Source organism: Triticum urartu, chromosome 1A, assembly GCF_056163025.1.
Source record: "Triticum urartu cultivar PI428250 chromosome 1A, HENAU_Tu73, whole genome shotgun sequence".
Lineage (NCBI taxonomy): Eukaryota > Viridiplantae > Streptophyta > Magnoliopsida > Poales > Poaceae > Triticum > Triticum urartu.
The window spans coordinates 301,407,560-301,430,590 of NC_141873.1; the positions used below are offsets into that span (position 1 = coordinate 301,407,560).

At 45.1% G+C, this 23,031-nt stretch overlaps 2 protein-coding genes and 1 pseudogene across 6 annotated transcripts; 1 reads left to right on the forward strand and 2 right to left on the reverse strand.

Moving 5' to 3' along the window:
- Window positions 1-646: 646 nt before the first annotated feature.
- On the reverse strand, window positions 647-22,635 carry LOC125508882 (vacuolar protein sorting-associated protein 52 A). 5 transcript variants are annotated; one of them, XM_087519200.1, is made up of 21 exons: window positions 22,190-22,235; window positions 21,708-21,795; window positions 21,401-21,458; window positions 20,854-20,949; window positions 19,879-19,980; window positions 16,426-16,509; window positions 16,099-16,179; window positions 13,282-13,425; window positions 13,021-13,112; window positions 12,305-12,386; window positions 11,146-11,328; window positions 10,847-10,962; window positions 10,715-10,773; window positions 7,515-7,604; window positions 6,170-6,273; window positions 3,396-3,446; window positions 3,134-3,313; window positions 2,162-2,296; window positions 2,003-2,077; window positions 1,388-1,445; window positions 647-1,295 (listed from the first exon to the last, which is right to left on the reverse strand). In XM_087519200.1, the coding sequence occupies exons 2-21, from the start codon at window positions 21,776-21,778 to the stop codon at window positions 994-996; spliced, it is 2,163 nt and encodes a 720-aa protein (XP_087375326.1). In that variant the 5' UTR covers window positions 21,779-21,795; window positions 22,190-22,235; the 3' UTR covers window positions 647-993. The 5 variants fall into 5 exon arrangements, with proteins under 5 accessions (XP_087375326.1, XP_048529639.1, XP_048529659.1 ...); XM_048673682.2 differs by lacking the exon at window positions 7,515-7,604 and having other exon boundaries at window positions 6,170-6,270; window positions 22,190-22,620; XM_048673725.2 differs by lacking the exon at window positions 7,515-7,604 and having other exon boundaries at window positions 1,054-1,295; window positions 2,157-2,296; window positions 6,170-6,270; window positions 22,190-22,635.
- Window positions 4,454-5,803, forward strand: LOC147990957 (uncharacterized). The gene is made up of 2 exons (XM_087519213.1): window positions 4,454-5,352; window positions 5,637-5,803. Exons 1-2 carry the CDS (start codon window positions 4,454-4,456, stop codon window positions 5,704-5,706), a joined length of 969 nt encoding a protein of 322 aa, XP_087375339.1. The 3' UTR covers window positions 5,707-5,803.
- Window positions 9,468-10,681, reverse strand: LOC147990958 (uncharacterized; annotated as a pseudogene).
- Window positions 22,636-23,031: the final 396 nt, after the last annotated feature.

A 23,031-nucleotide genomic window follows, 5' to 3' on the forward strand; every position in this document is an offset into this window, starting at 1 on the left:
CCAATTTGCAAGCAGGAGCTACATGCACCGGGCTGCCCTTTTTTTCAAGCAATCTTAATTTAAATACTGAATTTATTGCATTTAGTTAACATAAGCCGATAAAAATGGTTTCACATAAGCATATTGAATTTCAATTGGATCACCTCCAGCTAGGAAGCTACAGACCTACAACAGTTCCATTATAACATTATCTAAATCCAAAAAAGAAAATGTAAGTGCCTGCGGAAAAGTAGGGAAAAGATAAGATAAGGCACTTACCTTCACCAATCGACAATGATACGTCAACTGAAACTAGTGGAAATGTAAGCCCAAGGGTATCGCACCAAATACCTTGTCCCCTAGATAGCTGGAGCCAGGATTTGATGGACCCTGTATCACACTATGGTAGTTCAATCATACAAGCAAGCTTCAAGTAATGAGAAGTATATATCAGAAGACTGTACATAAGCTTGATTTTGTTTCACATTTTCCTGTGACCAATCATAAAAGAATAAATTCATAATTAAAACAGGAGAATCTATTATGCTATTAATGAAGTAGAAGAGCAAATTTAATAATAAAAAAATCTTACCCGTCATTTTAACTTTGATCTGTACCTACAGCAATGATTTCTCTTCATGAAAAACTGATATAACTACAGCCCCAGTAAGTAAAACAAATTCAGGAATAAACTGTGACTAGGACATAATTGACGAGTATCATTTTGTCCACAACTTTCAGCAACAGTATATCCAATAAAATAAGCTATAATAAAAAATACATAATATCCAAATTTGCACTATTGCCTAATGTTGAAATCCAACTACAAATGACATTATTTGGTAGAAGGATTAAAAAATATCAACACTGATGTATTTTTCAGCTCTTTATTGCTTGACAGAGCACAAGTTCCTCTCCAGCTTTGATACTGAGAGTCCATCCACAATCATTTATTTGAGCCTCAATTACACAGAGGCGTAGGATATGTGCGTGGCTGCCATGCTATTCAAGTAACTAGAGTGTTCTTGAATATTTCCTGATTTCGTATGAAATCGAGGTGATAGAAACCAGATTCCTGTTCAAAGAAGATCCACCTGGGATCATCTTCACACATTCTGAGAGTCTGTTGTAGTCATTAAGCAACTGAGCCATTGCTGCTTTTAGAATCGCCATACCAGACACAAAGTTACTGCAACAAGTTACAACTTCATTGTGCATGAGCTCTAGAGCAGTTCTCCACTTCACGGCGAAGTTCTTCACAACCAGCTCAACATCAGCAATTTTTGGGCACTCAGTGTAAGAAATTAGGTCTTCGGCTGCAAAAGTGATAGTCATTTTCTGCATATTCCCAATTTCCCATGAGTAACAAAAATAACATACTTCGGCAATATAGTTTTGTCCAACTTACAAATGTGGTTCTTCACAAATTTAATTAAATCGCCAAAATACTCCATGAGCAATTCATCCTGTAAACCAGCAAAGGTCAAGAAAGTCAAAAGCTATCCATGGGTGTAAATTCAGTCGATCCATTTCCATTTGAGAAAAGAGGCATTATAAATCTGCTGTCTTTATCTTGATAAGGAAACTAACGGCCTAACCATATTCATCTGCCATCTGCTAAGCTGGCGATTTTTTTAAATAATTTGGCATATGATATGCAATGATGATATGCAACCTTCTATAACATTGATCGGATCTTAGCGGACAGACCGATACATCAAAAGCAAAAGTCATGAAGACACTGAGATTAGTTCTATGCCATATTATGTGCATGACTTTTTGATGACACTATTAATTTGATTTTGCAGAATTTTATTTGAGTGTATCATAAAGGCTACAATCAGCCATTTAGTGATTGACACTGAAATCATGTCTAAATGAGATCCCACTGTAGTTCAGACTCCAGCCGGGTTCCACTGTAGTTCCCTAAAATCATGTCAAAATGAGATCCCACCAGAAGTCAAGAAATGCTCTAACATTTAATTTTACACCGCGGTTGGCATGGGGTGATAGGACATTTTACCACAAATGAAACCAGGTTACTTTCCAGCTTCTCTTCAAAATATCTCCGCAGTTCTTTTGCTTCTTCACCAGCTTCCTGAAATACATAGGCATGGTAAACCCCAATAGGCTGAAAGGAGCACAAGATGAATAGTTATTTGCATGAAAGCACAAACCTAACCTTCAGGATAGAGATGGCCATGTCACAATTATTCAAAAGAAACAGGTGTTGCAGTTTCTGAGTTGCAAACTTTTCGGCAAATCTAACAAGTAGATCATCAACAGCTAACCGCAACCGTTTCAAGCTCATATCAAGCTACATAAATGATATTAGATATACTATAAGAAAAACATTAAAACAAATCAGGGTATTTTACTGAACCAACAAAGCTATTGGGAGAAAAACAGACACTGGCAAGATGATATTGCTAAAGCAGGAACAGAAATGCTGCTTTCCCTTAAAGACTGTTACAGTATATGTGGATTGCACTAACCCTTTCCATCAGTTCGGACTTTTGGTTGCGTTGGCTAGTGCATGAAGCTTAACATGGTATCAGAGCTAAGGTCTTGAGTTCAAGTCCTGGTTTGTGCAATTTATCTAAAAATTGCCGATGCCCCCCTTTGTGTCCACGTATAGGCCTCTTGAGTCATACGTGAGTTTCGCGCGCCGTCGCTCTCTTCCGGTTGCACGTGTTGACTTGTCTTCCCCGTCACACGTGAGAGGGGGTGTTACAGTATATGTGGATTGCACTAACCCTTTCCATCAGTTCGGACTTTTGGTTGCGTTGGCTAGTGCATGAAGCTTAACAAAGACGTCTTCCATGGTATAAATGATTTTATTGGAACGAAATGCATGTACTTAAGTACATCATATGCACCAACAATCATGAGAAGTCCATGAAATATATATTTTGAATGACGCTACTTAGTTAATCCAAAATTCAATAGAATGGGACACAGGTGCATGATTAAATAAGTGCAAATAGGTGATCAGGGCCATTGACTACAAACATACTGTAGAATATAGATATAGCGCTTTCCAATAAAAATCAAAACATTTATTTGTTTAGAAACACAGTAGATTTGCATTCAAAAATGAAATAAGCTAATGCTAGCAGAATCTGATGCTGGCTATTTATGTAACTGAACTAACCTGACCATCTCCACATTCAGCATTAAGTTGAATAAGAGATGCTGTGAACTCCATGTAGCACCTTACAATGTGGTGTGGATGGGTCCCATCCACCCATAACATTTTCGCATCACATTGGTACAAGCTTTGAATATACATGTCAAACACTATCTTGAAACGTGGCCAGAGATAGATGAGAGCCTGAAGAGAAAAGGACGGGATGCAATTTATTAAGAACAGAGTTAACGGGGCATTCAGAATAAATTGATGCCTCATCACAAACCTTATCCAAATATGTATCTAGACAAGGAAGCCGCCTGTTGGACATAACCAGCTGAAATGACAAAATAAGGGGAAAACAATTTTTGTTATCTTATTTTGCAAACATTTGACGGAGGTATGACACAGTAGATTAACAGGCAAAATCTATTTCATTGAGAAGAACCAACCTGCAACATAAGCACCACTGATGTAGTTTTTAAAGCACCTAAATTTGTGCTATTATAGCTAGGATGTCTGTTGTTATTGTGTCTTACTTGAAACAACTACTTACCGAAAAAGGCTTTCGCCCCGCTTTATATATAAAGCACCGATCAACAAGCACCCAGTACAAACGCACACCACCGCAACACACGCACACACCCAGGGCAGGATACATAGGTGCTGAGCGCAGCAACACCACCCCTAGCACTACCACCACGAAGAGATGAAGCTACGTATGACGAACCATGTGCTCCAAGGCGGCGCCTTCAGGAAGGGTACGACACCGGAGAGCCGCCACTGCCCGATCCAAGGATCAGAGTTTCCCCTGGTGCCGCATGACAGGCAATGAGAGCCGCGACGACGCCTTCAAGAAGGGAACAATCTTCGCCGCCGCCGGTCCGTCCAAAGATAGAACAGGTTTTCACCTCGGCCAACACTCACCGCCACCGAACGCCGCACCCCGGCAACCACGCCGCCCACACGGCCATGGTGACTGGGCAGCACCAAGGCACGGGCTCTGCCCAAGAGCACCGCGCTACCACCACCAGGGCCGCCGCCCCGGCATCCAAGATCTTGACACCACCTCACCCAAAACCCACCGCAACCCCAACGAAAGAGACGAGCGGAAGGTCCCACCTTTCGCACCCCTGGGCAGCCCCCGGCGCCAAGACCCAATAGGCTGGCCAGAACTGGCATCCACCGACCCGTCATGCTGCCCCGAGCACGAGACGAGCTCCGTCCTGCTGCACCATGCACGAGATGAGCTCGATCCTGCAGCACCGGGCGCGAGACAAGCGGTGGACCGTAGCTGGGAGAGGACCAGCCCTTTGATGGGAGTAGCGCCCGGGCAATGAGAAGATGGGGCGAAGGCTGAGACGATCCGAACGCAGACGAGCCGACGCCGGAGAAGCCGGCCGCTGCCGCGGGCAGATCCGTCGTGCCACCATGAAGCCGCCACGACACCGGGAGGCCACCACCACCGCACCTCCCCACGCCGCCGCCCACAGCCGGAGCAACGGCCACGCCCAACCGCTACCCTACCCGCGTCACCCGGCGAGCTCCAAGTGCCGGAGCCGCCGAGCACGCACAATTGGGTGCCACGCGCCGACGGCCGACCCCCAACGCCAGATCCGGCCAGCACACATCGCCACCACCGCCACCAACCACGCCGTTGTTACCTCCGTCGAACCGCACGGAGGTCCCAGCCGACCGCAGCCCAAGCCAACCGAAGCCGGCACCAAGGAGCAACAAAAGCCACCGCCAGATGCAGTCGGCCGCCGCCCCCGCCACCACCACGCCTCCCCTATCCCCACCAGCAGCAGGGAGGAGACGATCGTGGGCCTTGTTGCCCGCAGCCCCGGCCAGCCAACGGCCGTCGGCGCCAGACCCGGCCAGATCTGGACGCGGACGACCCCCGCGCCACCACCCAAAGGACGCCGCCCCGCAGCCACCGCGCGTCGACAAGGAGCTAGAGCGCCGCCACCCGCTGCCAAGCAGAGGAACGGCCGCCCCGCCCGCCCGCCACCGCGCCGCCAGGCCCCGCGGCAGCCTGACGCCCCCGCGCGCCGTTCGGACCCGCGTCCTGCGCCGCACGCGGCGAGAGGGAAGAGCGCCCCGCCGCCACCTATGTCGGCTGGGCTTTGCCCGGCAGCGCCGAGCGGCGGCGGCGGGGGAGGAAGGCCGGAAGGGGAGGCCCGAGCTGCGGCGGCTAGGGTTTGCCCCCGAGGACCCGAGACTTCTTTTTTTTCTTCTTGCAGGTATTGTATATCAAATAACTACTTTCACTCTGGAGTATAGATCTACATTAAATTCTGAAGGATAGCAGAATAGTATACCTCGTTAAAAGTTAAATGTCTCAACTTTGACAAAAGTTGGTTTCATATCACCAAAGAAAGCAAAGTTCATATTCCTGGTAAGAACGATAATGTTGAAATTACTACCAGTTATGCATTTATTTATGAGTGTCTAGGTTGTACTTGAGTATTTTTTTTTTCTTAGCCATGAGATCTCCATGATCCCCTATTAATTCCAGGTTTAACAGGAAAATTATGTGGATGGAAATTCATGTACTCTCAACTCTCAAGGTGAAAAAACACTCGAGTACCTATTAGCACCCTTTATTTACATATAATGCAATCGTCGATTTTTCTGTTATCTTTAGATTGAATAGTGTTGGGGGTTGTCTGGACTCCAGGTTTTGTGTTGACCAAATTTTCATATGTGAGGGCATTGCTTCGTGCTCCCACCAATGTCATCTAAGAATTGGGTGTCTGATAGTTGGTATGGAAAAACAAATGTAAGGGTTCTGTTATTTCTTTAATTGATTCCAAAGTGGTTCGCTTTAGCGAAAATAGTTCTGAACAAATAATGAAATATGGAAATGTGGATGTCGCCAGACATGCATCATCATTAAACCGAGTATACATGTGGCTTGCCTTGTGCTATTGGACGTATGTGATTGGTCAATTTATTTTGTTTTACTCACTCCTTGTCCGTATTGTGCGGGAAGAAAAAACAGAGACATAAGTTCAGTTTTCCTCCCTAGCAAAGGGAAAATAGCAAATACCTTCCTACCTGGTGCTTTTTAGTTATGCAGATCATGAGCATCAGGCATATTGCATCATGACTATTTGCAAGAGTAAGCTTCATGTTTTCATCAATTACTGCAAAAGGTCCTGAAAATTACAAGGATAAAGAAGGTTGTGAGGTTTTGCAACATCATCTGAAGCATATGCCTTATGAATTATGATGCTCCACATTAAATTTGGGCTGTTAGCAATAGGCGGCTAAATAGTAACTCATGTGGCTCCTGTGATAGAAGCATCGACTTCCACCGGTGATGTGCAGATTGGCACACCGGCACCGGCTCAGATCCGCCGAGGTGGACATCAGAATAAGAGGAGCAGCTAAAGGTGTATTCACGGAAGCGAGCGTCGGCTAAGATCTGTACTGTGCCAAGGTGGACAGGAAAGCAAGAGGAGTAGCTAAAGGTGTATTCACAAAAGCGAGGTGAGGGTGTTGCACATCAGGGGAGCAACTAGATCAGCCACAGGAGTCAGTGGCCTTAAGGAGAACTACTCAAGCAACAACAGGGATACCAGAGAAGAGGTATGGATTTGATGTCAGTGATATTTGAAATTATGTTTCCTATGAAGCATTATCTCCAGCCCACAAAGCATTTGTTGCTTCTCTTTAGTCTGTGTCAATTCGGACTAACTGGAATAAGGTAAAGGAGGACTCAAAGTGGCGGGTGGAAGAGCTAGAGGCTTTGTGTAAGAACAAGACATGGGTACTAACACCCCTTCCAGCAGGAAAGAAGGCAGTCAGCTGCAAGTGGGTATACACTGTGAAGCAGAATGCAGAAGGAAAGGTTGAAAGGTACAAAGCAAGGCTTGTGGTGAGGGGATGTAGACAGACATACGGCACTGACTACGATGAGACCTTTGCTCTAGTAGCAAAGATGAACACTGTGAGGATTCTGATCTCTTGTGCAGCAAATTTCGAGTGGCCTTTACACCAACTCGATGTGAAGAATGCCTTCTTTCATGGGGACTTGCAGGAGGAGGTATACATGGAGATTCCACCTGGGTTCTCGATTCCTGAGACTGTTGGCAAGTTATGCAGGCTAAAGAAAGCTCTTTACGAACTGAAGCAGTCTCCAGGTGCTTGGTTTGATAAGTTTAGACGGGTTGTGTGTGACATGGGGTATGGACACTCTAAAGGGAAAATGACCATCCTTGCAGTTTATGTTGATGATATCATTATCACCGGCGAAGATGACATAGAGATAACAAGGTTAAAGGGGTGTCTGAGTAAGGCATTTAAAGTTAAAGATCTTGGTCGACTCAAGTACTTCCTTGGTATAGAAGTGGCAAGGTCTAGAAAAGGAATAGGTCTTTCTCAAAGAAAGTATAATCTGGGCCTCCTCTGTGATGTTGGCATGTTGGGTTATCAAGCTGCTTCAACCACAATTGATCAAAACCATAAATTGACTGCCCAATCAGGTGATCTGGTGGATAAAGAAAAATATCAGCGATTGGTGGGAAGATTGTTATACTTGTGTCATACACGACCAGACATTGCATTTGCAATAAGTGTTGTGAACAGATATATGCATGAACCTAGAAGTGAACATCTCGAGGCAGCATATAGAATCCTGAGATACTTGAAGGGTTCTCCTGGGAAAAGACTGATATACAAGAGTCATGGACATCTAGTGTTTTTGTAGGAGGAAATCTAGTGTCTTGGAGAAGCAAGAAACAACCTGTTGTTTCCAAATCAACTGCAGAGGCTGAATAAAGAGCCATGTCTCAGGGATTGAGTAAGTTGTTATGGACAATAAATCTATTAGAAGAGTTGATGATATTGAAGACCAGTTGTATGAATGTATGGTGCGACAACAACTCGGCAATTAACATAGCAAGCAACCCAGTTCAACATGATAGAACCAAACATGTGGAGATTGACAGATTCTTTATCAAAGAAAAACTAGATGCTGGGATTACCAAGACAAGAGTATGTGAGTTCACAACAACAAATTGCAGATTACTTGACTAAAGGACTGGGAACTAGAAAATCCAGTTCAGCGTGTGACAAGATGGGAATGACATATATCTATCCCTTCTTGAGGGGGGGTGTTGTAAGTGTGGCCCATCCTGTTGGCCCATGTGGCCCAGGCCCATCCGTGACTGACCTAAAGGGGATGTGTTCATCCCTGTTATCCCCGAGCGCTGCAATACGAGAGAAAGCATATGCTGCTGCTGGTACGTCTCTCTCTCATCCCTACATATAGTAACCATTGTGTGTTGTGAAGGTATTTACAGGATGTTCAATATTGGCATAAACATATATAATTGGCATAAACTGTTATGACCGGCATATTAGGGGCTTAGCCCAGTTAATTGTGGCCCAGCTTATCTTATCATTATTAGGGGCTTAGCCCAATTATCTTATTAGGAGGATTACATAAACTCGTGTAAGGACCCGTTTTGGGATTAAGTAAGAAGCAATCATATTTGCTCGGCTTCCTTAGGGAGCCGGGAGACCTAACCCTAGCCGCCGCCCCTGCTCTCTCTCTCTCGCGCGCGCGCGCACGCAACGACGGCGCCCCAGTGCCAGCGACCACGCCTTCCTCCACGCCATCCCTCCTTCCACCCCTACAACCTGAGACCACGCCCTGGTAGGGATCCGGTTCCTACCAATTTGGTATCAGATAGCTTCGGTGCGATCATGTCCTCGCCGCCGCCCACCCCTACCCTACCGCGACGACCGCTCTGATGGCCACCACGGCCAGCGCCCCGCTCATGCCGGTGCCGGTTACCTCCGCCGCGCCCGTTCCCGTCGTCTTCACCCCGGAGGAGATGACGGCTGCCATCCGGGATCTCACCCAGGCGGTCACGGGCATCTACACGTTCCTCGCGAGATCCTATGGGCCGCAGCCGCCTGTGCCCTTCGCCACCGCCCCGCCGCCGCAGCAGCCGCCATCCTCGGCGACCCCCGTCGCCGCCGCCATGCAACAGCTGTCGTGGCAGCCGCCACCAGCGACGAACCCCAGCGCCTCCACCATACAACGGGGGCAACAGCTGCAGCCGCCGCCACCGGCGACCGTGGCCCTGGGCATCCCGATGATGGGCCCGGGGGTGCCCATCCACCAGGTCCGGTTTCCCCCGTCGCTGTCTCCGTTACCGGCCTGGCTCGCTGGGTCCCTTGAGCCGGTCTACACGACGGCCTCGGTCGGGCCGCATGTGCTGCCCCTCCGGCGACGCACCCGGCCATGCAGTTTGGCAGGTCCTCGGGCTCCGCCGAGCCCTTTGCCAGCGTCGATGGGCCCCTATTCCAGGGCGGCACCCTGAGGCCCGCCTACTCGGCCCCGTCATCCTCGCTGCTCCGTGCTGACGAGGCGCACCCGCCCGTCGTCCACGTCCAGACGCCACTGAGATTCTCCAAGCTGGAGTTCGCGACCTATGACGGCACCGTCGACCCCTTGAATTGGCTCAACCAATGCGACCAATTTTTCAGGGGACAACGCACGCTCGCGTCCGACCGCACCTGGATCGCCTCGTATCATCTCCGAGGAGCCACGCGGACGTGGTACTACGCCCTCGAACAGGACGAGGGCGGCATGCCACCATGGGAGCGCTTCCGCGATTTGTGCCTCTTGCGCTTCGGTCCGCCTATACACGGGAGCCGTCTGGCGGAGCTTGGGCGTCTTCTGTTCCTCACCTCGGTGCAAGACTTCGCCAACCGCTTCCAGGCACTAGCGTGCCACGCCCCTGGCGTTTCGGCTCGTAGCGGGCTGAGCTCTTCGTCGGCGACCTACCAGACCACATCTGCGTGGACGTGGAGATGCGCGGGCCATAGGACCTCCAAACGGCCATGTACTACGCCCGCGCGTTCGAGCGTCGCGCGGTGCCCATCCAGCAGGCGCCACCACCCCGGGCCGCTGGGCCGCCACCCTGGCCGGAAGTTCCTGCGCAGGGTCAGCCTGCCCAGGCTTCCGCGGCGCCCCTCGCCGCGGCTGCGGCACGCTCGTTCCGCCGGCTCACCCCGGCCGAGCAACTCGAGCGTCGCCGCCAAGGGTTGTGCTTCAACTGCGACGAGCCCTACGTACCGGGCCACGTCTGCCCACGACTCTTCTACCGGACGCAGAGGTGTTTGGCAACCGTTGATCTTCCCCGCCTTCCAGCTCAAGGACGAGCTGTTTGTGCAGGCGGGGAGAGATGTTATGACCGGCATATTAGGGGCTTAGCCCAGTTAGTTGTGGCCCAGTTTATCTTATCATTATTAGGGGCCTAGCCCAATTATCTTATTAGGAAGATTATATGAACTCGTGTAAGGACCCGTTTTGGGATTAAGCAAGAAGCAATCATATTTGCTCGGCTTCCTTAGGGAGCCGGGAGACCTAACCCTAGTCGCCGCCCCTGCTCTCTCTCTCTCTCTCGCGCGCGCGCGCACGCAACAACGGCGCCCCAGCGCCGGCGACCACGCCATCCCTCTTTCCACCCCTACAGACCTGAGACCATGCCCTGGTAGGGATCCGGTTCCTACCATAAACATATATAGCCACTAAAAAGAGGAAACATGAGGCAAATAAGTAAAAAAGAAAACAAAAGACTGCACCTTCAAAAACTTGATAAAACATCGACTCTTCGCGAAAGAATGCTTTGATAAAAATATACCTGAAAATTTTGTTTTACAGGAACCATCAGCACCATTACTGTGCTCAGATTAAATAGATGGATATTCACGTACTCAGAGCTAGCAGTGTCCATCAGAAGCTTTTGTAGGCTCCTAAAAATAACCTCATATGGGTATTTCAAGGAATTAGCTTCAGATATACAAGGTACCAAGCCAGGCTGATCAATCTCCTGCAAAGTGAGGTAACAATATGGCCATGAATCTGCTGCAAATACAAAACAAATGTGCAATTCTGAATACTCAACTACACCCTCTGTTCCTAAATATAAGATGGTTTGGCAGTTCAATTTAAACTGCTAAAACGTCTTATATTGAGAAACAGGGGTAGTAGTTAACAATAATTATGTATGTACCTTCAAAATGTTTGATCGTTCACCTAAAGAAAACATGAAATGATGATTTCTCAGTTGCTCTCTCCCCCTTGGTATAAGGTCTAGGACATTGGCGTCATATCCAATCACATCAGTGGATACACCAATATCTAGCTTCAAACTCTCCAATGATTCTAAGTACACACGAAAATCTTCACTCAGCACCTATTGGAGGGGGGTGGGGGGAGGGGGCAAGGTAATTAGCATGTATGGCCAAATCAAAAAAGAATAAGCTAAGTTAAAATTTTAAGCAACATATACAGCACAGTAGCTGATATAGCACAATTCTGGTGACAGATCACCATAGATTCCACAAAGCAAGACAACAAAACACACCATGAAGCTTCCATAGATAGCAATTGTCAAAATATTCACATACCATATTATGAAATCATGATCGTGCTTTTATGAGTGAGCAATGAACATCAAATGGTGGTCTATAATTTAAGAACCAAGAATCTTATTAGGTCCAATGTGTAATGTGGGCACAGTTGCGTCTATACTCTGACCATGGCGAACAAGATAAGAGACCATACAAGCAGACATATCATCATTGCACTATGTGAGTTCAGGTGGCTATTTAGAAGGAACAATGTATCGACATCACAGCAGATAGTCATTGTATTAGTAGTTACGTGACAATGTAATTTAGATGTCTGAAAAGGACAATTCGATTGACACCACATAGAGAAAAAAGGTAAGAGGCAAGTCAAGGACAAGGAAAGGATGAGAGGAATTGATGAATTTTGATGCCAAATGAAAGGAAGCATGGTCCATATTGCCAGAGTCGCAACTACATGTAGTTCTGAGCATGCAAATTTCCATCTGAATGTTGATATTTCACTAAATTAAAATCCATTCATCAAAAGACAGACAATCAAAAGCAATCGGAGCCTCAGCCTACTGCCATCTATTTCCACCAGAATTCCAACCATGAGGCCTGTCATATTTCATCACCAGCCAAAAGTCATATGTTCAACATGTATGTTGATCTCCCAGTACCTAATAGCTCAGGCATGACACAAGTGATAAGTCTTGAAAACTCTCTTCATACTCCTCAGCCAATCATGTAGTCATGGACAGACATGGGAAAACATATTTTCTCTCAAAAAAGAGTGGAAATAATTTCACACAGATTTACCTTGTTCATTTTATCAACATATGCTGCACAGACATCATTATATGTCTCGATTCCATGTTCTTTAAGAAAGAGAACAAGATACCTGAGAGAACCATGCAAGCAATAATCAGCTCCTGTAGGAAATTATCAGAATGCTTACGGTATCTTGCATATGCAACAGTGACATGACTAATTGAAATAAAGCAAATGATGATGTCATGTTGTCTTGTTTTGTTCATTCGTGCAACGACAGGACTAAAGAAGCTAAATTAACTGAAAAAATATACTCCTTCCGTCCGGAATTACTTGTCGCAGACATGGATGTATCTAGACATATTTTTAGTTCTAGATACATCCATTTCTATCCATTTTTGCAACAAGTAATTCGGGATGGAGGGAGTATATCACAGAAAATAATGCTTCCAACTTCTAAATTTTATGAACTTCATCGTAGCAAGTGGCTGTTTATTCTGTGTTTCTTGTTGTCTTTAGCAACCTCAAATGATTTTCCTTACCCCTATCCACTTAGTTCAAAAATCAAGCATGAACTGACTTTAAGAAAAACAAAAATGCATACAGCTTTCAGGCACATATAGTCTAACGTGAATGAGAAGAGTATAGGTACGATTCTTCATACAACCAGGAACATAAGATCTAATACCATGAAGATAACTATTGGGTAGAGAAGACAGAACGGCTAGATATTCCATAGACATTTAATTTTCCACCATGTATACCTATACTTCTGAAGCAAATTTTGTTGAAGTATCTGGATATTAGTTCCAGGCTTTCTCATGGAAGAGAATATCCCAATGACATAGGCGGACACCTGACAAAGTAAATAGTGGTAAATAAATGGTAAGCATCACACCAGTAGTAAATATTTTACAGTAATCAACAGAGGCAAGCAAAATGTAAGAACACAAACAGATTTCTGTTAGCTTGAAAACCAGGGCATAAAGCAATCGTTAATCTATATGAGTGCATTCTTAGGTAACCTTTGATAGTGCCTTTTTCCGAAGCCTTTCCAGTTCTTGCTTAATATCTTTCAGAGCTTTTGATGCATTAAGCAGTGGATCAACTTGAGCAAATCTCAACTTTTTGCTCAACATGTTTAGGCTTTTGATATAATCATCATTTACCTGCCAAAAGGAACTGGAATAGCAAGTCATTGAACTTATTATATTCGTGCATCAGCAAATATGTGATTTAGGAAAGCAAAAGGAGAATGATGTTTCTTTGAAAAAGAGAAACATCTTAAATTCCATTTATTGGGTGGCTTGCTGGTTCCAGTATGCTACTAGATCCATGATGTTTTCTTTGAAAAGGAAAAACATCTGATGGTCTATGTTGTTTTCTTTGGAAAAGGGCCAACACCACATCTATAGAAAGCTTAAACAGCGTCGTACAGATGTTCAACAAAACTTTTAGTGCGTAAAGAAAGCATTGGAATTGCCAACTTAGGCACAGTTTGTGGTTGCTCAAATATGATGTGATGAATTTATTTATAATCTACTGTAGAAGAATAGGAACGGAAGCAGGAAAGGGTGGTTAGTCAACCAATACAACAACAATGAAGCCTTTAGTCCCAAACAAGTTGGGGTAGGCTAGAGGTGAAACCCATAAGATCTCGCGACCAACTCATGGTTCTGGCACATGGATAGCAAGCTTCCACGCACCCTTGTCCATAGCTAGTTCTTTGGTGATACTCCAGCCCTTCAGATCTCTCTTTACGGACTCGTCCCATGTCAAATTCGGTCTACCCCGACCTCTCTTGACATTACCCGCACGCTTTACCGTTTAAATAGCCAACTTTTCCTACTTTTGTGCCTATTTTTCTACAGCAGATTATAGAGTAAGTTCAGCGCAACACAGTTCAGCTGCCACAATCGAACCTTAAAATACAACTACTACACAGAAAACCAGGTAATGTTGGCCAACAATTACGAAAAGGCTGCAACTAAAAAGCATTAACCAAAACATACATAAGAACTCCTGCTAATTCCTTCAAAAGGATACCAGCATACCAGGGTTCAATTTTGTAATGAAAATATGTGCATATCGGAAGGCAGCTTGAGGACAATCTGCGTGTCCAGGAGGGGTGCAATGTTGTTCATGTATTGGACGAGGATAGCAGCATCAGCAGATTGGATAGGTTGTGTTTGAGCTACAGAGCCAAGTTGGACACTCAGGGAGAATCAGGAAATAACAGGATTCGGATAGTCCAGAAATACTAAGAAAGAGTGTACCAGGTGGTAGGGAAAGATATATTTAGGGAGCACAGTTATACTAGGAAAGATCTAATGAATTGGGTCGTGTGTAGGAAATGTCAAGACCAAAGCATCCAGCATATGAGAATGCTCATATTCTTTTGACGCAAGCAGTAAGAAACAAATCTCTGTACACTATCATTTGATCCTCTAGTTCACTTATCCCAACATATGACTACGTAACCACCACCACCACCCCCCCCCCCCCCTTCAACCATGCTGTCTAGCCGTCTTCACTGCGGTAAGAAACAATGTATGTTTGTGGATCCACGAAACCACAACTTTCTTTCTGCACAGCTTGGCATTCATTACTCATCTAAACGGGACAAAATAGATGAGCAAACAACAACAATAAAGCCTTTAGTCTCAAATAAGTTGGGGTAAGCTAGAGCTGACACCCATAAGAATCTCGCAACCAACTCATGGTTCTGGCACATTGGATAGCAAGCTTCCACGCATCCCTGTCCATGGCTAGTTCTTTGGTGATACTCCGTCCTTCGGATTCTTCACGGACTCCTCCCATGTCAAGTTCAGTCTACCCCGGCCTCTCTTGACATTATCTGACGCTTTAGCCGTCCGCTATGCACTGGAGCTTCTGGAGGCCTGCGTTGAATATGCCCAATCCATCTCAAACGATGTTGGACAAGCTTCTCTTCAATCGGTGCTACCCCGACTCTATCACGTATATCATCATTCCGGACCCAGTCCTTCCTTGTGTGGCCACACATCCATCTCAACATGCGCATTTCCGCCACACCTAACTATTGAACATGTCGCCTTTTAGTCGGCAAACACTCGCCGCCATACAACATTGCGGGCCGAATAGCCGTCCTGTACCTGCCGTCTAGCTTTTGTGGCACTCTCTTGTCATAGAGAACGCCAGAAGCTTAGCGCCACTTCATCCATCCGGCTTTGATTTGATGGTTCACATCTTCAGCGATATCCCCATCCTTCTGCAACATCGACACCAAATACCGAAAGGTGCCCTTCTGAGGCACCACCTGCACATCAAGGCTAACCTCCTCGTGCCTAGTAGTACTGAAACCGCACCTCATGTACTCGGTTTTACTTCTACTAAGTCTAAAACCTTTCAATTCCATATGAGCAAACCAAAACAAAAATCCATATGAATATCAATAATTTGATTGAAACTGAGAACAGGATAAGAATAAGATATACTGGATCGTCCTAACTATTGAAGATGATAGTGATGGCCTAGTGGGGTGGTGCTGAACTGAGCATTTAGAAAAAACCATTTTTAGTGCACTTCACCCTTGAACAATCATGTCTAACTAAAACGACAAATATTAGACAGCACATTAACATACAGAGTAAATGGTACAGCAACTGTTTATCACATGCACTGATGCACACATATACTCTCATCTACATGTGCTGATGTGCATGAAGAAAAAATATTGAAGTCACTGGCTCATAGCTACTAAAATCGTCAAGACTTGCAGTGTGGAACAAAAGAATTCAAAAGTAACCTATCATACTGGAAAACCCCCGCATCAAATTGCAGAGTTGTTGTTAGATGCTTACCTCTCCATCAATTATAGCATTCACCAAACCAGGAGGAGCGACAATTTCTTCGACAAATGCTGCAAGCTTTGTCTCAGCCAACTGTACAGCATAAGCTCCCGTATCAGCCCATTAATATTTACTGAACCACTAAAGTAAACATTATGAGTGCATCAAGTATGCTACTGCTGCCAATTAATATTTTACCATTCAATTTTGTATCACGCCAAAACTAAACTTCCGTGTAACTCTTGTTACTCGTAAAGTATTTTGTTAAAGTGAAGAATTTCTGTACCTATATGAGATTATCGCGCAGTCTCAGTAAAAGCCTAACAGGATTGTCCTTACCTTCCGGTTCTTCAGCCTCACACCCAAGTCCAAGAATTTCTCGTGGAGACTTCTAAGTTCCGAGCTTAAAGAACCAATGTGAACCTGTCATGCAACAAGACGTAATTTCAATAATATGATTATGGTCACAAGCTGGTTGTGTGGGAAGCTGGGAGCTAATGTTGGACATCTATTTGCAAATTGTATCACAAAACTAAAAGTTTTAGGGAGCACACACTTCCCCGTCAGGTATGGCCACCCAAGCCTCACCAACCCTCTCCATTTCAGGTCTACTTTGTTGATGCAAGGATTCCTCCCCCTCCAAACGCTGTTGCAAGCCAACACCTGTGGTGAGGGCAAGGATGTCGGTGTTAAGCTTCATGCACTAGCCAACGCAACCAAAAGTCCAAACTGATGGAAAGGGCTAGGCAATCCACATATACACTTCAACACCCCCTCTCACGTGTGACGTGGAAAGTCAACACGTGGATAGACTCAGAGGTATGGCTCAAGAGGCCTATACGTGGACATAGTGATAGAGGGGGCAGCAGCAATTTTTTGGATAAACTGCGAAAGCCAGGACTTGAACTCAAGATAGGCCCTGATACCAAGTTAAGCTTCATGCACTAGCCAACGCAACCAAAAGTCCGAACTGATGGAAAGGGCTAGGCAATCCACATATACACTTCAACAGTCAGATCAGGGGCAGTGCTGACAGATGGCAACAGTTATTGTGTGATACTCGCCTTGCCTAGCGCTGCCTCACTAGTACCACATCCATAACAAGCACTCTCACTTTCTCAGGCTTTCAAACTTCAGTGCGCTGTGAGCTTACGATGGTTATGATCTAATTGATCAGCTAGTAGTATGGCAATGACAACCCATTTGTCCTGCATTGTCCGGTCAAGTACCAACCCAAAGCCAGGTTAACAGGATTCCCCAGATAGTCTTCTTCCACTGGTGATTGCTCGTTCTGAGCTCAGCGATCTCTGCTCCCAACTCCAGAGGAACTGAAAGAGTGGCAACTAGATGGCAAAGAGTGCATGACAGCCGGTAAGCCTCGTATAATGGCAAAGGACCATGAAAGAATGAACTTCTCAGATCCCACAAATATGGTAGGCGACGGCAACCACAACCATTTGCTGCAATATATAAGTGGGATTGATGGCAAGAAGGTTCATTAGAATGGGCAATCATATGCCTAACACTGGATTAGCGAGTTCTAGATGCACTCCCTCCCCTTGGACCTCCTCTTTCTCTATCATTGTTTTCCCTTTCCTCTCTTTACCATGAGGCATTGAATGAGTGGCAACCAGACCGCAAAAGGCTTGGTTGTAAGTCGCGCAGCGTGGCAAGGCCACGGACCAGCAATCTAAAAGGCATGACGGACAATGATAACCACGGTTGTTGAGCATCAACCAATATACTGAGCCAATGTATTGCCAATCAGAAAGTACCCACCATGTGACAGCATGGGTTAAAAGCATCATGAATCATGGGCAGAAAAATGAATCCGAGACTGCATTGAGAGATATTCATATTGTACTATGCATTCTTCTCTATCTCTCATATTTCTTCATTTGTAACCCCCCCACCCCCCCACCCCCCCCCCCCCCCACCCATGCACACACACACTCAATCCTGGTAGTACTGAATTGCAACGCTGGGCCTGCCCCACCTAAGCAACATAGAGTTCAGGTGGGCACTGGGCTACTTTGACACGTAACAGGTCTCGTGTATGACCAAATAAATTCTGACAGCCTATCAGTTTAATACAACAACAAAGCCCTTAGTCCCAAACAAGTTGGGGTAGGCTAGAGGTAAAACCCATAAGATCTCGCAACCAACTCATGGTTCTGGCACATGGATAGCAGCAAGCTTCCACGCACCCCTGTCTATGGCTAGTTCTTTGGTGATACTCCACTCCTTCAGATCTCTCTTTAGGGACTCCTCCCATGTCAAGTTCGGTCTACCCCGACCTCTGTTGACACTATCCGCACGCTTTAGCCGTCCGCTATGCACTTGAGCTTCTGGAGGCCTACGCTGAATATGCCCAAACCATCTCCGACGATGTTGGACAAGCTTCTCTTCAATCGGTGCTACCCCAACTCTACCCCGTATCTCATCATTCCGGACTCTGCCCTTCCTTGTGTGACCACACATCCATCTCAACATGCGCATCTCCGCCACACCTAATTGTTGAACATGTCACCTTTTAGTCGCCAACACTCGGCGCCATACAAGATTGCGGGTCGAATCGTCGTCCTATAGAACTTGCCTTTTAGCTTTTGTGGCACTCTCTTGTCACGGAGAATGCTAGAAGCTTGGCGCCACTTCATCCATCCGGCTTTGATTTGATGGTTCACATCTGCATTGATAATCCCCATCCTTCTGCAGCATTGACCCCAAATACCAAAAGGTGTCCTTCTGAGGCACCACCTGCCCATTAAGGCTAACATCCTCCTCATGCCTAGTAGTACTGAAACCGCATCATGTACTCGGTTTTAGTTCTACTAAGTCTAAAACCTTTCGATTCCAAGGTTTGTCTCCATAGCTCTAACTTTCTATTGACCCCCGTCTGACTATCATCGACTAGCACCACATCATCCACAAAGAGCATACACCATGGGATATCTCCTTGTATGTCCCTTGTGACCTCATCCATCACCAAAGCAAAAAGATAAGGGCTCAAAGCTGACCCCTGGTTAGTCCTATTTTAATCGGGAAGTCATCAATGTCGCCATCACTTGTTCAAACACTTGGCATAACATTATCGTATATGTCCTTGATGAGGGTAATGTACTTTGTTGGGACTTTGTGTTTCTCCAAGGCCCACCACATGACATTTCGCGGTATCTTATCATAGACCTTCTCCAGGTCAATGAACACCATATGCAGGTCCTTCTTTTGCTCCCTCTATCTCTCCATAAGTTGTCGAACCACAAAAATGGCTTCCATGGTCGACCTCCCAGGCATGAAACCAAACTGATTTTTGGTCATGCTTGTCATTCTTCTTAAGCAGTGCTCAATGACTCCCTCTCATAGCTTCATTGTATGGCTCATCAGCTTAATTCCATGGTAATTAGTACAACTTTGAACATCCCCCTTGTTCTTGAAGATTGGTACTAATATACTCCGTCTCCATTCTTCTGGTATCTTGTTTGCCCGAAAAATGAGGTTGAAAAGCTTGGTTACCCATACTATCGCTATGTCCCCAAGGCTTCTCCACACCTCAACGGGGATACAGCCTATCAATTTAATAAAATTTGAAAATTAAACGTTCAAATAAGCAGTCACGTCATGCTAGCTACATCCCCACACTTTACATATTGACATGTATGAAATCTCAACAGTTTGCTTATAACATCAACACCATACATATTTTCCCTCGGAGAAAAAGCTAACCTACTGCAACAGAAAGGTTATCAAATAAATAAGGACCCTACATGTACTACATAGTAATCAAGAATATACCTGAAATCCACTAAGAAGTGATCCTATTTGAGATAAAACAATGTCACAGTCATGAATCTGATCATGCAACAGAACTAGGCTGTCATTATCTTTTATATAATCCTGTAGACATGAAGAAAGATCCTCTTAAGATCTAGATATTTCCATGCAATTTTGTACATAAAAGTTTAGAAACGTATGGATTGAAATATGCAAAACATCACGGCACAGCTATGTTGAAGATCAAGAAACTATGCAAGAGACCTTCCCTTGGTAATTTCATACATTATAGGAACCACATACTAGTTAGCAAAATATAAGTCACAACACATGGCCCAGACTCATTATAAGTATCAGAATCAATACCTTCTAAAAAATGGTATCATGCCATGTCTAAGCACTGGCACTAATTGTAAGTCCTACTTCCCTAGGTCTGTTACACAAAACTTCCTATCACTACTGGTTTGTGACCTTTGCTATGTCCATGTCTACCTGCTAGAGCTTTGAATTGAGTTCTTGAGTAACATGAGAGTCATTCATAAGAGAAAAGCAAGCATCGGTAGATGAGTCATTTTGAACAGATGAGATAGCAGTCCATTGTTTTAAAGTTCAAAACAATATGTGGGTAAACGAAGCTAGGAAAAATATAGATTTAGCTTGTACCATATAGCAAGCAAACAGGACAACAAAGACTCAAAACAAGTTTAATCATGCTCTGCTCAAAGAAAAACTGGCTAGAATCATATCATTAGAAATAATATTTTTCCTAACTCCTCAGTTTGCTGCCATAAACATTGAATCATTCAAATTCCTTCTCTTTCCATGGAATATAGCTCCAGCAAGGAAAATGTAGAATATTTCTAGTCTAAAGAAACAATCAGTAGTACCATGCAATAATCCAATATCCAACGCTTTGGAAGACACACATGTGCCGCACTGTGTGTATAGTTTTATTAGCAGATTGGTGACACAGCTGAAGCTTGCAGAAACACATACTTGAATCAGATCCTGTTCAATATGGCCTAGGTTGCCTTCCACCATGGTTGCCATGTCACGCTGTTTTTCACCGTTGGCTAGAATACTTATTAGCACCTGGAAAACAGCACAGAGAAGCGTATGACACTTGATATTATCATATGAAAAAAGAAAGATCGTGCTTCTAAGAACCTGGGCAGTGTATGTAGCGGTGGAAGCTAATTAATGGCGCATAGCCTAGGTCTCATTTATTTCAGGATTTTTTTTTATTTTTTTATTTTTGTAAAAAGAACATCAGACATCTTTCGGAATGGTAAGGAAATCGGATAACAGGCATTTGGTGGTCCAAAATATAGGATACATGTTAAAACCATCAATAACAAATAAAGACGCTACATACACTGCGCCATTAATATGCAATCAGTACTTCATCAAGTAAAAGTTGCAAATTGTGCAGTCATTAATAACTAAAAATCGTTAAAGTGCAATACTCCAATGGTAAGAACAGTTAATTCAGACCATTGTTATATGGAAATGGAGAATGTGGATCAGTGGGCTTTAGACTCACATCATAGTTCTTGTGCTCCTCAAGTTCCTTGTCCAGCCCATCCAATGATATATCCTTGCTGTTCCAGCAAATAACCAACAATGAAGATTCCATGACTGAAGAAAGTAATCTTCTCTCGCACAAACAAGCAACAACACTCTCGACTACAGCAAATATGTTTAGCTAAGGTAACAGGGGAAAAATCATAGTGTCCTACTCCTATACTTTCCTTACAAGCATGCATTGTAAGCTAATGGCATTGCTCCACGGAGCCCAAAGCCTTTGATATACAGTACCTATTTCATCAACGCTACTAGGGTGGTAGTACCTTAACGCATCTTCATCAAAGAAAAACCCACCAAAGAACTCTTCGTATTGCTGTTCCTGGACCCCCGTCATGCAGCTGTTTGCAGTTCCTGTAATAATCGCCCTTCTTTTAGTTCTTGCAAGAAATGGTGAATAAATAACTGATGCAGATTCTGTCATGGGGTAAACTGCATTTCTCGCCTGATACTCAGCTGAGTTAATAAAAATTATAGAAGAATCACCCAAGGCTGAAACATAGTCTTTTTTTTTGCGGGATAAGGCTGAAACATAGTCGAAGACGCAAGGTTTAAAACAGTTGGGACCCTAATTTTGTTCTGAAATAAAAAACGGCTCTTGGTAGCAGTAGTTCGTATATTAATTATTAACAGTGGATCAACAGGATATGGATAAACTGAGACCCACGAAGAGCGGAGATTTGGTCGGATTCGATTGTTAGCGGCAAGGAAAACGAACAAGAACCCAAACGGATTAGGGCATTCTCACCAACAAAAGGAATCGCGCCCCGACGGATCTCCACTGGCCAATCCAGCGGCGGGGAGGGGGAGGAGGACGACTATCAGGAAGAGCTCCCTGGCGTTGCTAGTGGGAGGGAACTAGGAGCGGCTCGGGCCAAGAGGTCGTGGTGGCGAGAGAATTGGGGCGGACGAACAGGCGGGGAAGCCCGCCACGCGTGAGGCTGAGGACCTCGCCCTGCCCCCACGCTCCGACTTCCTCGCTCCGCCGCGGAATCCATCCCGAGCGGCGCTGGGACCTGGGGGGGATCCAAGGAGCCCTCGCGCGACGATCCCGGCGAGACCCTAGTGAGCAAAATCGCGATTAGCGCATTGCGCCGGGAGCAGGGCCGTGGCACTTTTCAGCGGGAAAACTTTTTTTCAGCGGGAAAACTTTTTTTTTGGATCATCATCGCCGCCATTTATTAAACGAAGCTAGGAATGTCGTAAAACTTCAGAACGTACTCTAGGACACAGAAAACCACACCTTACATAAATCATCATCTAAACCTGCTTTAGCTAATTTATCGGCGGCACGATTTGCTTCACGGCTCCTCCACGACACCTTCATTTTAGTGAACTCCTGGAGCATATTTTTTTATTTCCTACACAACAGGCCCGAACATAGAGAAATCTCTTTTGCTGCTAGAGATAGCCTGAACAACAGCCACATTGGTCCTGTTTGGATACTCTAACTTAGAAATTAGAGTTAGATTCTAACCCTAAACTAGTCCTTAATTAACTCTAACCAAAGAGATGTTTGGATGGCAGGGTTAGATTAATAATAAATGGTCTTTCTCAATCATTTGGCTACTTTGCACCCTATTTCCTGCC